The 13,264-nt window shown below is 47.6% G+C and overlaps 1 protein-coding gene across 2 annotated transcripts in view; it reads right to left on the bottom strand.

The window, feature by feature from the left end:
• The window catches only part of CHCHD6 (coiled-coil-helix-coiled-coil-helix domain containing 6), a 253,389-nt gene that overhangs the window by 39,175 nt on the left and 200,950 nt on the right, over positions 1-13,264 (bottom strand). For both annotated transcript variants that reach the window (XM_055343379.1, XM_055343381.1), the window contains one exon: positions 6,676-6,746. In XM_055343379.1, the coding sequence (XP_055199354.1) occupies positions 6,676-6,746 (71 nt within the window). The remainder of the gene's footprint in view (positions 1-6,675; positions 6,747-13,264) is intronic.

Here is a 13,264-nt window from a genome sequence, read left to right as displayed (position 1 = left end):
CCTCCTATGTCTCTGCCTCTTTCTCTCTCTCTCTCTCTCTCTCTCTGTGTGTGTCTATCATAAGTAAAAAATACATAAATAAATCTTTAAAAAAAAGTTACGTAAGATAGGGAAGTGAGAGAGAGAACAACTGCTGAAATCAGGCGAATTTGAAAGTTATGATTGTTGGATCAATTAGGACAGAATGCTATTTTATTTGGGGTTCAAATAAATGACCATTGTTTTCATACGTAATCAATCTGTCATTAGCTCAATAAATAGAGCACCTGAGATTATCCTCTCAGGTAAGCCCAACCCCTCCCCCACAGGTGGTTTAATAAGCTCCAGCTTCCCTTGGAAGGTGAACGCTACCATACAGTTCAGCCCCAGCAAGTTCCAAGTCGCCTAGTCCACAGTAATCAGGCCTCTCTGGATCAAAGTCCTTTTAGTACAATGACTCAGTTTCAGGAAACAGTTGATAACCTTCTTCCTTCAACTCAATTGTTCTAACCTCTTTGAGAGGTGGCCCTCTGTGGGGCCAAGGAGGACTCTACAAGTTTCCTGACAGGGGAGAAGTCAAGACAGGCTCTGAATGAATCCCACGGGAAGAGGACTGAAGGTTGTCATAAAAAATACATGTGACACAATAAATGCAGGATGTTCCCTGGGGTCTTAATCTCTTCCTTCAGAAAACCTGAACAATCCAGCCTGCTGTGCTGTTGGGAGGTAGAGGGGCATGTGCGTGTGTGCGTGTCTGTGCTTGCATACGTACTTAGGAAATTCACTTCTACTCCCAAAACACAATTCTTCTAAAACAAGGGTGAATACTGGCCTCACCAATGACATTCCTCTTTAGTCTTGAATTCTCCACTGATCCTCTGATGAGCATCTTCTGAAGCCCTGCATATATGGTGGGCTTAGCAGGTCTCAGGAAAGCTTGGCAAGCCCAAGAAACGTTGGGAGGGCCCGTGCCATCAGTGTCTGATGTTACTAATGAGTGTTTGACTGACTTTGCTCTGGTACTTTACTTGGCATGGCCATTTTCTATTTGACAAACTAATCATTCCTCAAAAGCTCAGTCTCTGCTTCCTGCTATAGTGGAGTGGCTTGGGGAAGAACTACACTCTCCTCTGAGAAAGAAATTTTAAAAGTTGAAGTTTAGGGACACCTAGGTGGCTCAGTAGTTGGGCATCTGCCTTCAGCTCAGGGCATTATCCGGGGTTCAGGGATTGAGTCCTGCATCAGGCTGGCATCAGGCTCCCTGTGGGGGGCCTGCTTCTCCCTCTGTCTATATCTCTGCCTCTTTCTCTCTGTCTCTCAAAATAAATAAAATCCTAAAAAAAAAAAGTTGAAATTTAAAGTCTGTTTATGGCATCTGAGGACCAAGACAAAGTAGGTCTTGAGGGCCAAGATTATGAAGTGAAAGGAACTATAGAGAGCTAAGTGTTCACTTCTGGAGTCACCTGTCCCCACTGACTTTCCTGGCAATCCTCAGTGTAGGAAGAGAGGCTGAGAGTCAGGCAAACAGCTTCAGCTAAAGGGTGGAGAAGCCTCAGGGCTTCTAGCAAACTCATAGGAGTATAGAGAGATGACATTCTTTTGGTGCTCAAGGCTGCCAAGGCAGCTAGCTAGGCCTTGAGTGACCAGGATTCTGGAGAGAAGGGAACTAAAGTACAGTGAGCCAACACTCAGTGGTTTTCCTCTTTTAGGGCATTTGTCACATTCTTGAGCTATTCAAGGCAAGAGGCTAAGGAGCCAAGTAAAAGCCAAGTGGAATCTCCAGAAGTCGTACAGAGCTGAGGAAACAAACATAGAGGGGTTCTGAGCTCACCAAGAAAGGAAGTGCCCTGGAAAGCCATGTCCTAGAAAGAAGGGTAAACCAGAAGTAGCCTGAACTTTATCAAACCTGCAGCAAGCCTCCAGTCAGCTCAGTCCCTCAGGTGGCCAGCACTCTGGGGGAGAAGATACACCCAGAACCTCTGTATAATCTCTGTAAAATGCCTGGCATTCAATCAAGAATTAAGAGGCACACAAAGAAACAGGACCAAGAGGGGAAAAAAAAAAGGCAACAGAAACAGACCCTCAGATGACTTCAAAATAACTGTAACTAAGAGGTTCAAGAAAACAGATGGCAAAACCCAGAACCTCACCAGAGACTGAGAATCAAACAAACAAAACAATGGAACTTCTGGATTGACAAAAATGCAACAATTGAATAAAGAAATAGGTTTAAGAGAGATTTGACACATTAAAAGGGTTAGTGAAGTGAATGGTCAATAAAAAAAATCATAGGCCACAGCATGATTAAAAGTGATGAGAAACAGGAAAAAAGGGCACAGAGACAAGTGAAACACAGTAATATATGTAACTGAAATGCCAGAAAGGAGGAAAGACAAAACAGGGCAGAGAGTTTTATTTGAAGAGATAATAGCTGGGAAATTTCTAAAACAAAAGGACATCAAACCCCAAACATGTGAACCCCAAGCAGGAAAAAAAATGGACTCCTAGCCACATGACAGACTGCTAAAAAAAGCCAAAGACAAAGAAAAGCAAACATCAGACAGAGAAAAAAAAGTAATTACCAAAAATGAGTAATAACAATATCAAGAGCTGACTTCTCCAGGGAAAAGCAGATATCAAATCAGAATGTGAAGATACTTTCAAGGAGCTCAAAGAGAGGATTGCTATATTCTTCAAAACTGAAGGTGAAATGGATTTCCAGACAATTAAAAATAGAGACTTTATAATTAGCAAAACTACACTAAAAGAACTACTATGGAAGTTCTGTTAGAAGTGATCTTAGGAAGAAACCATAAATCCACGTCAGTAACAATATACATCATCTGAATAGGACTGACCAACTGAACCTGACTGACAGATACAGAATACGACATCACTGGCAGACACCACTCTTTTCAAATATACACAGAAGGCTTACCAAACAGACCATGTGCACAGTCATAAGCAAGGTCTCAAAATTTTAGAGGATTTACAGTACGCTCTTCAACCAGAGTTAAACTGAAAATCAATTATTCAAAAAGTAACTAGAGGGGAGCCAGCCTGGCTCAGTCAGTAGAGCATGGGATTCTTTTTTTTTTTTTAATCTATAAACTTTATTTTTTTGGTAAGGTTTTTTTTTTTTTTTGAGTTCAATTTACCAACATACAAAATAACACCCAGTGCTCATCCCATCAAGTGCCCCCCTCAGTGCCCATCACCCAGTCACCCCCACCCCCCGCCCACCTCCCTTTCCACCACCCTTTGTTCCCAGAGTTAGGAGTCTCTCATGTTCTGTCTCCTTTTCTGATATTTCCCACTCATTTTTTCTCCTCTTGCACTGTTGGTGGGAATGTGAACTGGTGCAGAGCATGCGATTCTTGACCTTAGGGTCAAGAGTTCAAGCCCCAGTTGGGGGTAGAGATTACTTAATAAATAAAAGTTACTTTTAAAAAAGAAGTAACTGGAATAATTACCAAATGTCTGGCAATTAAGCAATATGTCTTGAAATAACTCGAGTTGAAGAAAAAAAATCGCAATAAAAATCAGAAAAATTTTGAACTGAACTATAATGAAAACATGATGTATCAAAACTTTAGGGTATAGCTAGGGCTGTGTTTATAGAGAAGTCAATACCTTAAATGCATATATTAGGAAAGAAAGAAAGCTGAAATGGTAGGATATGAGTGAAATCTCTTATCATGGTTACAAAGTCCTGTGTGGACTGGCTTCTGCTGACTTCTTAGAGCTTCATCCTAGTCTCTCTCTTCTCATTCATTCTTTTCTAGTCACACAGGCCTTTCAATTCCTTGAATATGCTAAATCACTTCCTATCCCCCCTCCACCCCCCCCCACCCCCGCCTTTGCACAGTGGAAGCTTCTCTTTGAAGCGCTCTTTCCCCTTCCTTCCTCTGGCCAAAGCATCCTCATCCTGCAGGAGTCCATTTAAATGTCACTTCCTTAGAAAAGCTTTCCCAAACATCTGAGTTCGGGTCCTCAGACATGTCCTTTTCAATTCAACACTCTCTTTCATGGCTCATTACTGTAATCAATCATTGTTTGGGCAATTGCTTTTTATGTAATTAATTTAAAAATATTGTTTGTCATTCTCCAAATGACAAGCTTCTTGCTGATGGGAACCGGAGCTGTCTTGTATGTCATCCTATCACCAGTGCCTAGCATGGTGCCTGACAAACAGTAGACACTCTATACATGTATGTAAGTGAATAAATGAATGCATGGACATCTAGTTAGCCACCTAAATAACCATTCAGTTTACTCTAAGTTGTTAAAAGATGCTCACTGTCTTGGAAGGGAGCTATTACGGCTATCAGCAGTTGGCATTTATTTCTGTGGCATTTACGATGCAATTTATAATCATTTGCTAATCCAAGAAATCTCCCAATCAAGGATTCCGCCCTCTATCCCTGACGGTTAAGTAAAATAATTTCTAACTCTGCAGTGCTTCCTGTTTACTCTGTTTGGGCAAAGGCAATGTTCTTTTGTTTTTGTTTTTTTAGTAAAATCTATTCAATCTGTGCCACACCACACTAAGCTGGGTGCTGTGAGAGTGATTCAAATGACTGCCATTATTAATAACGGTCACACCACCACCAACTGTTGACATCTGAGGTCTACTTTCTATGTGTTATCTCACTCAAAGCATTAGAGGAATATCAGTTGTTTTGCACATGAGGAAATCAGAGTGGTGAAGTGACTTGCCCAAGGTCACAGGACTGGCCAATAAGAGGCAGGGCAAGGTTCGATTCCAGGTCTGCCTGACTCCAGAGCCCAGGCAGGCTCCCAGGGCCATCCTGATGCCCATCTCACATTCAGAGGGGGCCCCAGAGGGACAGCAAACATGCAAAGACAAATAGAGAAGAACAGGGGCTCTGAAGCAATCTAAGCGGAGCTTGACCCCAGCCTGGGGTGTAATCATGGGCCAGGTAAGGGGCAGCGCAGTTCTCCAGCCTCAGGTCTTCATCTGTGAAATGCCAGTGATGGAAAATGAGAGCATAAAGCTGAAGGGCCTTGCAGAGCACATACATGCCATCTCCCCTTTGTCTTTAGAAGACATGAGGATGAGAAATGATGTGACAGCAAAGTCAAATTCACTAATCTAGGGGGCTGGAGGTCAGCAGTCCCTACTCTAAGGATGGTGGCCGACCTGTCAGGTGGCAACATAGCGTGGTCAATGACAGTAAAGCTGCCTGGCTTCTCCCCAGAGCTTCTTCCCCACAGTGGGCTGTTCCATGATCCAGGTAAAGAGGGAGAGGGGCAACAGATCCAGCATCACTACCCCACAGAGAGATACAGGGGATACGCCCAGGCAAGGGGCTTCACTGCAGTTTTGTCTACTTCCAGGGATCACATTACTGAGGTGGCTATCACCCCATAATGTCTGGGGTATGCTTCTCAACCTCTCCCTCTCACTGAGCTGATTCTGGGTATTTCTCAGCCCTGGACGAGCCAGCTAGGCCCTTGTCTGTGAGGGAAGCTGGAATAGACCTCGGGGTCTGTGCAGCTCGCAGGACTTGCTCACACTCAGAACCCCCTGTGGGATCCCAATCGGCAGATGCAAGACCTTTACAGTCTGTACCTGCCTGTTGGAAAGTTCTTTCTCTAAGTATCCTTGGAGTTACTGCTCTAGACTTGAAATCCCAAGATAACTGTTTGCTCTTCCCCATAGCTGCTCTGTAGTCTATTCTAGCAGTATGGTCTCCTAGCTTCAGAGGCCCCATGCTGTACCCCAGATCTGTACTGAGTCCATCTGTCCTGCTGCCCTCCCTGTCTCCTCGCATGATTTTCAGAGCAACTGTCTTTACAAGCACTTTGTTACCTCCTAGTCACCCAAACCTCCCTCTGATGATTTGTTCTTGAGGTGCCAAATACCACCCCTCACCGTTCTGCACTGTGACAGGTTTGCCTGGGGAATCACCCTGATTTATGCCTGGGAGGGAGAGGCCCTTGAGGAAGGGAACTGGTCCAGTCTGCAGAGACCACCATCACACAAAGGACCCAGAGCACAAGGCTCAGCTCTCCCTTCCATGGGCCCCACTGCAGTCCCTCTTGTGGCCTCTCCATGAAGTAGGGTGCAACTGTAATGTACACACTGTATGCACCGGCCATTCCTTAATGTTCTGGCTCTGAGGCCTCCTCAAAGCACAGGAGCATGACAGGGGACTGGACACTGGCACTCAGCACCATGTGACCTAAGCCAACTGTCAGTGTCCATGAGTCCCAGTCCTCCTGGGAGTAAAATGGGAGCCACCAGGAGCATGTCAGCATGCAAGAGGTACACGGCTCAGGACCAGACATATGGAGGTGCCCTCAGGCAACAGGTCACTCTGAAAACCACCTCCACAATTTGGGGGTGGGGGCAGCAGGGCAGCAGCACCCCCTTTTGTGACTCCCTCGGGAGCCTGATGGCCAATCCGTGGCCCAGCCCACAGTACATCGTGCCTGAAATAAGTCTGCTACAGGCCCACTCCCACCACGGAGCCAGGGAAGAGCTGAGTGCTCATTTGGCCCAATACAGATGACCAATGGCTGCCTCATATCCAGGGAGAGACCCAGGAGCAGATGGTTGTCTATGTTATTAAAGACATTTGAAATCAGGCAGGTGGTGGCAGGTTTCAAGCCATGTGTGGTGATTCTTACAAATACAGGCTAAGTTTACAAAAAATCATAAATTCTTACTTTATTGTACCCTCCATTTTCGAAGCTGCCTCATGGAATTGCTGTGAAGACAGTTTATACATCTCGGCATTCTACAAAGAGAAAAACAGAACTGGTTACCAAAGACTGAAATTTCCCTCTGGCTCCCTCAACCACGCTAAAAATCGACAGATGCTAATTTCTTGACCAGCATCAAAGCAGATCAGTGATTGATCCCAGCCTGGGTCTAGCTCCCACCCACCGTGGGGGCCAACAGTGGCTACAGAATCCTAGAGTAGCGAAGGCTGGAAGGACATGTGGGTCCTCTGGTACAGGGGTCAGCAACCTATCACTTATAAGCAAAACCTGGCCTGCCACCTGATTTTGTAAACGAAGTTTTATTTTAGTGTAACACAGCCACACTCATGATCTGTTTATGCATTGTCAACGACTGCTTCTATGCTACAATAGCAGAGATGCACAGTTTGTTAAACAAAGACTGATATATTTAGTATCTTCAAAGAAAAATATACTGAGACTTGATCTGATCCAACCCCTATTTTATAGGTGGACTCTGCTTCCCAGAGGGTGAAGCAGCTTGCACAAAGCCTCGCAGCAAGCAGCTGTGTCAAGACCAGAGCCCAGGTGTCTGATTCCCAGCTGGGTGTGTACTTTGCGGCTGGCCATGATCACCATGCTCACTGCACAGTGGCTGCCTGTCCAGAGCTGCATGGTGGTTCCAAAGGCATGCACCTCCATCCTTTCTGAGCTTACCCAGTAGGTGTGCACATACAGAACCAGACTGGCGTAGAGGATGGCCCGGGCTTGTAGAAAGAAAAAGCTGAGCTGAGCCCTGCAGCCATGACATGGTGACTCTGGTAAGTTACTATCCTCTATAGAGGGCCCTCAGGGGCCCAGAACCTACCACTCTGCACCTGTTTCCAGAAGAGACCAATATAAACACACCTGATCACCCGACCTGCCAGCATACTCCTGGTGGGGCTCCTTGAGGCACTCTGTGAAGAATGAAACCCCAGAGGACAGCCCAAGACTGAGAGTCAGACTTTCCCAGTGAGGGTGATAAGATAGCGTAGGTGCCATGTGAAGCCTGCCTACTTTTGCAGACCTGGGCTAGACCCCTCACAGATCCTGTGTGGGAGAGGTGGCTTCCCCTCTTGTACAAGTGGGTAAATGGAAGCTGTAGGAAGTTCGAGAGGCAGGTAAAGGGACCCTAAAGTCACAGAGCTGTGCCCCTGTACATGCCTGTCAGACTCCAAACCTGGCTCTCCCCACTTCACCATGCACAGAGATAGCCTGGCCCCAAAGCAACAATTTAATCCTTAGACTGGAAAAGGTGGTAGGTATCCAGATCAGAGCCAAGTGGGGGAAGCACCCTACCCCCATGGCACCCCACCATCCATCTGCAAAGAAGGTAACCAAGACAGGCACAGGAAGTACCTCCCCTATGGACCTGCAGGGTATCAAAGGCAGAGTGTGAGTGGGAATCTAGCCCTTACTCCCATCCTAGTGCCTAGTGCCTGCCTCAGGGAAGAGCCAAGTGGGAGGGACCACGGAAGGATGTGTACCTGAAGGAACACCTGGGGCCCATCCCAGCAGGAGCCTGGGTGACTGAATATCTCTCTGGGCAGTGCTGGGGAGAGCCCAGTGCTGGGCCTTCCTCGCCCCCCAACTGCTGAGTGAGCCTGGCAGTTCCTCACATCTGAACCGGGGAGATAACCCATGCCTCTCTCTGATGGCCATCAGGCACAGTAGATAGGAAATGCGAACACTCTCAGCACACAACAGGCTCAAAATAAATTGGGTTCTCCTCCCCCTGGCCCCCAAAGCCAGAACTGCTCTGGCTCCTACAGGTCTGTGCTGACTCCAAGCTGCCCCATGTTTTCTCTCTAGAGCCCTGATGTTCCAGCCAAGAAGATCATGATGTTGCCTCAACCAGTCTGACATTTGACCAACATTGACCGTCCTGGGTGTGGGAGCTAGGACACAGACATGGATTGGCTCAGGGCTTCTCCCACTCCATGCAGATGCTCTTCTGTGACATCCCTGATGGGGATCATTTACACTCAGTTGACCCTTCCATCCATGGGCCCTCACACAAGACTGCATGGCCCACATTTTCATTTTCCCTGGGCATCTGTGGTCTGTGTTCTTTGGGTGACACACTTACTTCCTGGAGCTTATTTCCTCATGGAAAGACAGGGCTCCCACTCCCTCGTAGGGTGACTGAGAGAAGGAGTTGAGTGTGCCAGGCTCACAGTATCCTGTCCACTGCAGCCACGGTCATGACACCACTGGACTTTCTGAAGCTGGCACAGGCCTTACTAAGCTCCCTCAGCCACCCCAGTCAGTTTCTGCCACAAGACAGTCTCTTGGCTCAGGCCTTCTCCTCTTTGGAGACATGTCAGGTCACTGTCTTCTAGGCCTGTGGCCTGTGAGTATTCCTTTCCAAGGTGGGGTGCTGGGACCCCTCATGCCTCTGTGCTGCCTCCACATCTCCACACACATAGTCTGGCCAGGGCAAGCTCAGCAAGCAGCTAAGTTACCTATGGACTCAGGCTGAACATGTGGTTGGTGAGATTTGTCACAGGAAATGGCCACAGACCAAGAAGTGGTTGTGATTACCCCATTGCAGAATGACTCAGAGGAATTCCCCTTCCTGTCGCACCCACTCTCCCGGCCAAGTCATCCATGTCACTTGCCTGAGCAGACCCTGGGACCACGCACCATAGAGCGCCCCTCTGTGGTGCCCCTGTGTGGCTTCTGTGGCATACGGAGGTCCTGGTCTGTGCCTGGGGAAAGCTGAGTGCACTCCTTGGGTCCAGCAGGCCTTCCTGAGGCTGCTGGAATATACTCAGACCCTCTGCCAGGAGAAGCAGGATATTCTGCAGATCTCCAGACCATATCATCCTTGCGGGCCACCCATGCTCATACAGAACCCGCTGAGTGCCAACAGATTCTAAGACAAGCTTGCCGGCCCCCGCCTTACGGGGCTTCCAGACAACACAACGTCACAATAACAATGGGATGTTCAGCTAACTGTCCCATGTGCTGTGGGAGCACCAGAGAGGAAAGTCTGGCAGAGACCATCAGACTGGTTTCTTGGGAGCTGGCACCTGAACCAAGGCCTAATTTTTATATATATATTAAATGATGTTTTTGAAAAAATAATACTTACTCATGGTTTAAAAGGGCAAACGCACAAAGGGCAGAGGATAGGAATACAGAGACCACTGGCCAACATGGACCCCAGTGCTCCCCTCCTGCACTGTGCCCTGTGAGCAAGTTCACCCCACACACCCACAGCACCATGTTGGACACAACACCACTCCTCATTTCTTCACTTCTCAGACACTTCATCCATTATACCCACTGAAGAGTATTCCATAGTAGGTTCCACGATCACAAGCAATGCTGAGATGCAAATCATGGCATCCTCACCTTTGTGCACGTGAGCATATCTGAAGGGTACATGCTAGTAGTCAATCTCCTGGGTCAAAGGGTATAACCACTTTTAATAAACTTAGTCTTACATGATGAGCATAAATGATCCAATAATGAGAGAGAGAGGGAGGGACCCACCTGTTAGATGCTATAGTTGTACCAGAAGCAAGGGAAGGGGCTAGAGACAAAGACAGCTCGGGAGCTGGGCATGTGGAAGCCTGGACCTCAGCCCCTGGATTTTACTTTTTTACATGAGGGAGTGGCAGGGGAGACGTGTGTTTCAGAGAACATTCTGGCAGCTGTGTGGACAATGGAGTGCAGTACCAGCAGACCACCTGGAGACACCTGCAGCACAGTCCCACAGGGATTGGGGAGACTCAGGTGCTGTGCCTGTAAGGAGCCCTGTCACCCACTTATATATGTTGCAGGGAGATCGCTCCAAATGCACTGTACTGAATCCCCACATGTCAACTGGTACCCAGTGATCGTGAACTATTATCTCTGGGTGATTTTTCCTCCCCATTAGATTCTTCAGATTCCTGATTTTGGAGTCTTTTCCTCCACCCTATAAACAGCTGCCCCTCCTCCTCCAGCTGCTCCATATGCACATCTGAAACCAGAAGACCTGATCTCCATTAATTAAATCTGCCATTAAAAATTAAATAACGTGAGTAAGAAGGTGTGAGTGTTATCTTTATGGGTTTCAAAAGTCACAGTGTTTCTTCAATTACTTCCCAGGCAGTGTTCATATTTCATACTGTCTGATTTCTCCAAGGGCCTGGATTTGCAAGATCAAAAGAGAGTGTGATGGTGAGGGGAGGCACAGTGAGAAGGCTCAGAAGGGGACGACAAGGAAACATGTCATGGGCCACAGAAGTGGTCCTGTTGCCTCCACTGTGGAGCCATGAGGAACCAGAGCAGGGCAGGGTGCAGGAATGGGAAGCCTGTACTTCCCCACTAGCTGAGCAGTGGGACGAGGTGTAGCAGTCCTGGAACAGAAGACAACAGAGGTCACTGGATGGCCTGTAAGGGGAGTGGATATCAGGCCTGAAAACCCCTGCGGGCACCATGCAGACATGCACCCGAGGAAAACGCATTCATAAGTTGTCTACTAGGTATGTGGGCCTCTGCTGGATTTCATGGGAGAGAGTCTACGTGGCATTTCTGTTGGAGAGGAAAGACTGAAATAAGGTCTAAGGACCATTCCAGGAATAAGTGAGGCAGCTGGGGCAGCAAGGATGGGAATGGGCCCTGGAGTCAGGACACAGCCCCTACAGTGTGTATGCCCATGGGCCAGCATCCAGACCTCTGTGCCTGCTTCTCGTCTGTAAAATGAGAACAATAACAGAGACTCCTTCACATGGCTGTGTGGGAACTGGTATAGATGCCAATGAGATAATGCATATAAAATGCTTAGAACAGTGCCTGGCACAGAATAAATGCTCAGTGTTTTGAGAATTTAATAGCCAAGTGCCTATTAACCAACAAACATATCTGGAGGAGAGATCTGAGGATAGTAAAAGAGTGAGACAGAAGTTTGCTTGAGGATGTAAAGTCCACAAAGGGAAGGATTCTCCCTTGTTTTGCTCACTGATTTATCCCCTAGAGCCTCCAACAGTGCCTGGTACGCAGTAAGCTCTCAATAAGAATTTGTCACATGAGTAGAAGTAGAGGTTAGTACCACTAGGAAAGATATAAAAACACAAGTGGGACATGGTCATGTGTTCAGTCGGTGGGGATAGGTTGCAGAGCTGCTGCCCTTGCAGGCAGCCTGCGGACACCAAGGAGAGTGTCATACAATCAAATGGGGACAGGTCACTCACAAGATTCAACAGGATCACTTGGGCCCGGTGCTGGAGCAGCGAATTCCACACAGGCTGGCCCCTTCATGCTCAAAGCAGCACTTGAGGTAGCAATGTCCACCCCTCTGCCACCCTGGGGGCCGGAATCTCAAGGGAAAGAGGCAGGACCTGAAGACAGGTCTATCAGCCTCCCCCTCAGTGCCTTGGCCTTCCCTCCATGCCTCGCTGTCCCCTGGGGAGAAATTTAACAAACCAAAGGCCATGCAGGCATGGCCATGAGGTGGCCATGAGGTGACATACAGAAAAATGTGAAGTGTAGGATGCTGGCTGTCCAGAGCAGGGGGAAACTGCCAGCAATATTAGTGCAGGCCATGGAAGGGCCCAGAGGTGAAGGCTCAAGAAAAATCCCAGAATCTGAGAGGAACAGTAAGGACAGGAGAACCCCATGCCAAGGTACTGTCCACATGCCTGAGGGCCAGTCATCCAGGGAGACGTGGAGTTCACCAGCCTAATTACCAAAAGCTTATCAGAGCTCACAAGAATGCTACATTTTAAGGGGAAAAAAAATTACTGTATTCAGGATTTAAAGAAGCTCTGATTTGAAAATAATAAAAAACACAGAAGAAGAAATGCATGTAAGTCTTTCGTGAAGAGTCAGTCAACATAAAAATTCCTAATCTCAGGACATGTGATTGGCAACACAGTTGGCAAAGGAATGGAAATTCAGTTTTGTAAATGGCTAAACAGCTGGTTTCTGGCTACTTATGAAGTCACACAACTACATCTTTGTCTCTTTCCCTCTTCCTGGGTACTACTAGCTCCTACCCTGTTGTCTTGTGGAGAAATGACCTCTCTCCAGACTTGCTCTGGCACCTACTGTAGAGGGGGGTGTGCAGACGACAATCTTTCCCTCCATTGCTTGCACTCAGCAACGTCCATCTGAGATCCTTCCTTCCATAGTCTCCTCACCGCCAGGCCCACCATTGGAACTGTCACAGCCATTTATGGTCAGACCACACTCAAGGCCTCCCATCCTTCAGGACAGATCTATCTGGGATCCTCCCTGGGATCCCCCAAATTCCTCCCTGCATCCCATGGGACCAACCTACTTAGGATCCTCCCTCCATCCCCCAGAATGCCCATAAACTTAGGGTTCCACTCTCAGCTGAACCTTCCACACAACTTGTAATTCTCCACATCAGCTATCCAGACCTTACCTTGGTACCCACCCTGATTTCCTACTGTGGGCATATGACTGTGTCTTGACTTCAGAGACCAGTGAGGCTGCTGATGGGCACCAACAGGCATATCTCCCCCAGGACCAGACATGCCTCTGTCTCTGTCCCTGACTTTTCACCCCCAAAGAA

The sequence above is a fragment of the Nyctereutes procyonoides genome, unplaced genomic scaffold (genome assembly GCF_905146905.1).
Source record: "Nyctereutes procyonoides isolate TBG_1078 unplaced genomic scaffold, NYPRO_anot_genome, whole genome shotgun sequence".
In the NCBI taxonomy this organism is placed as follows: Eukaryota; Metazoa; Chordata; class Mammalia; order Carnivora; family Canidae; genus Nyctereutes; species Nyctereutes procyonoides.
This window is presented reverse-complemented; position numbering and strand designations above follow the sequence as displayed.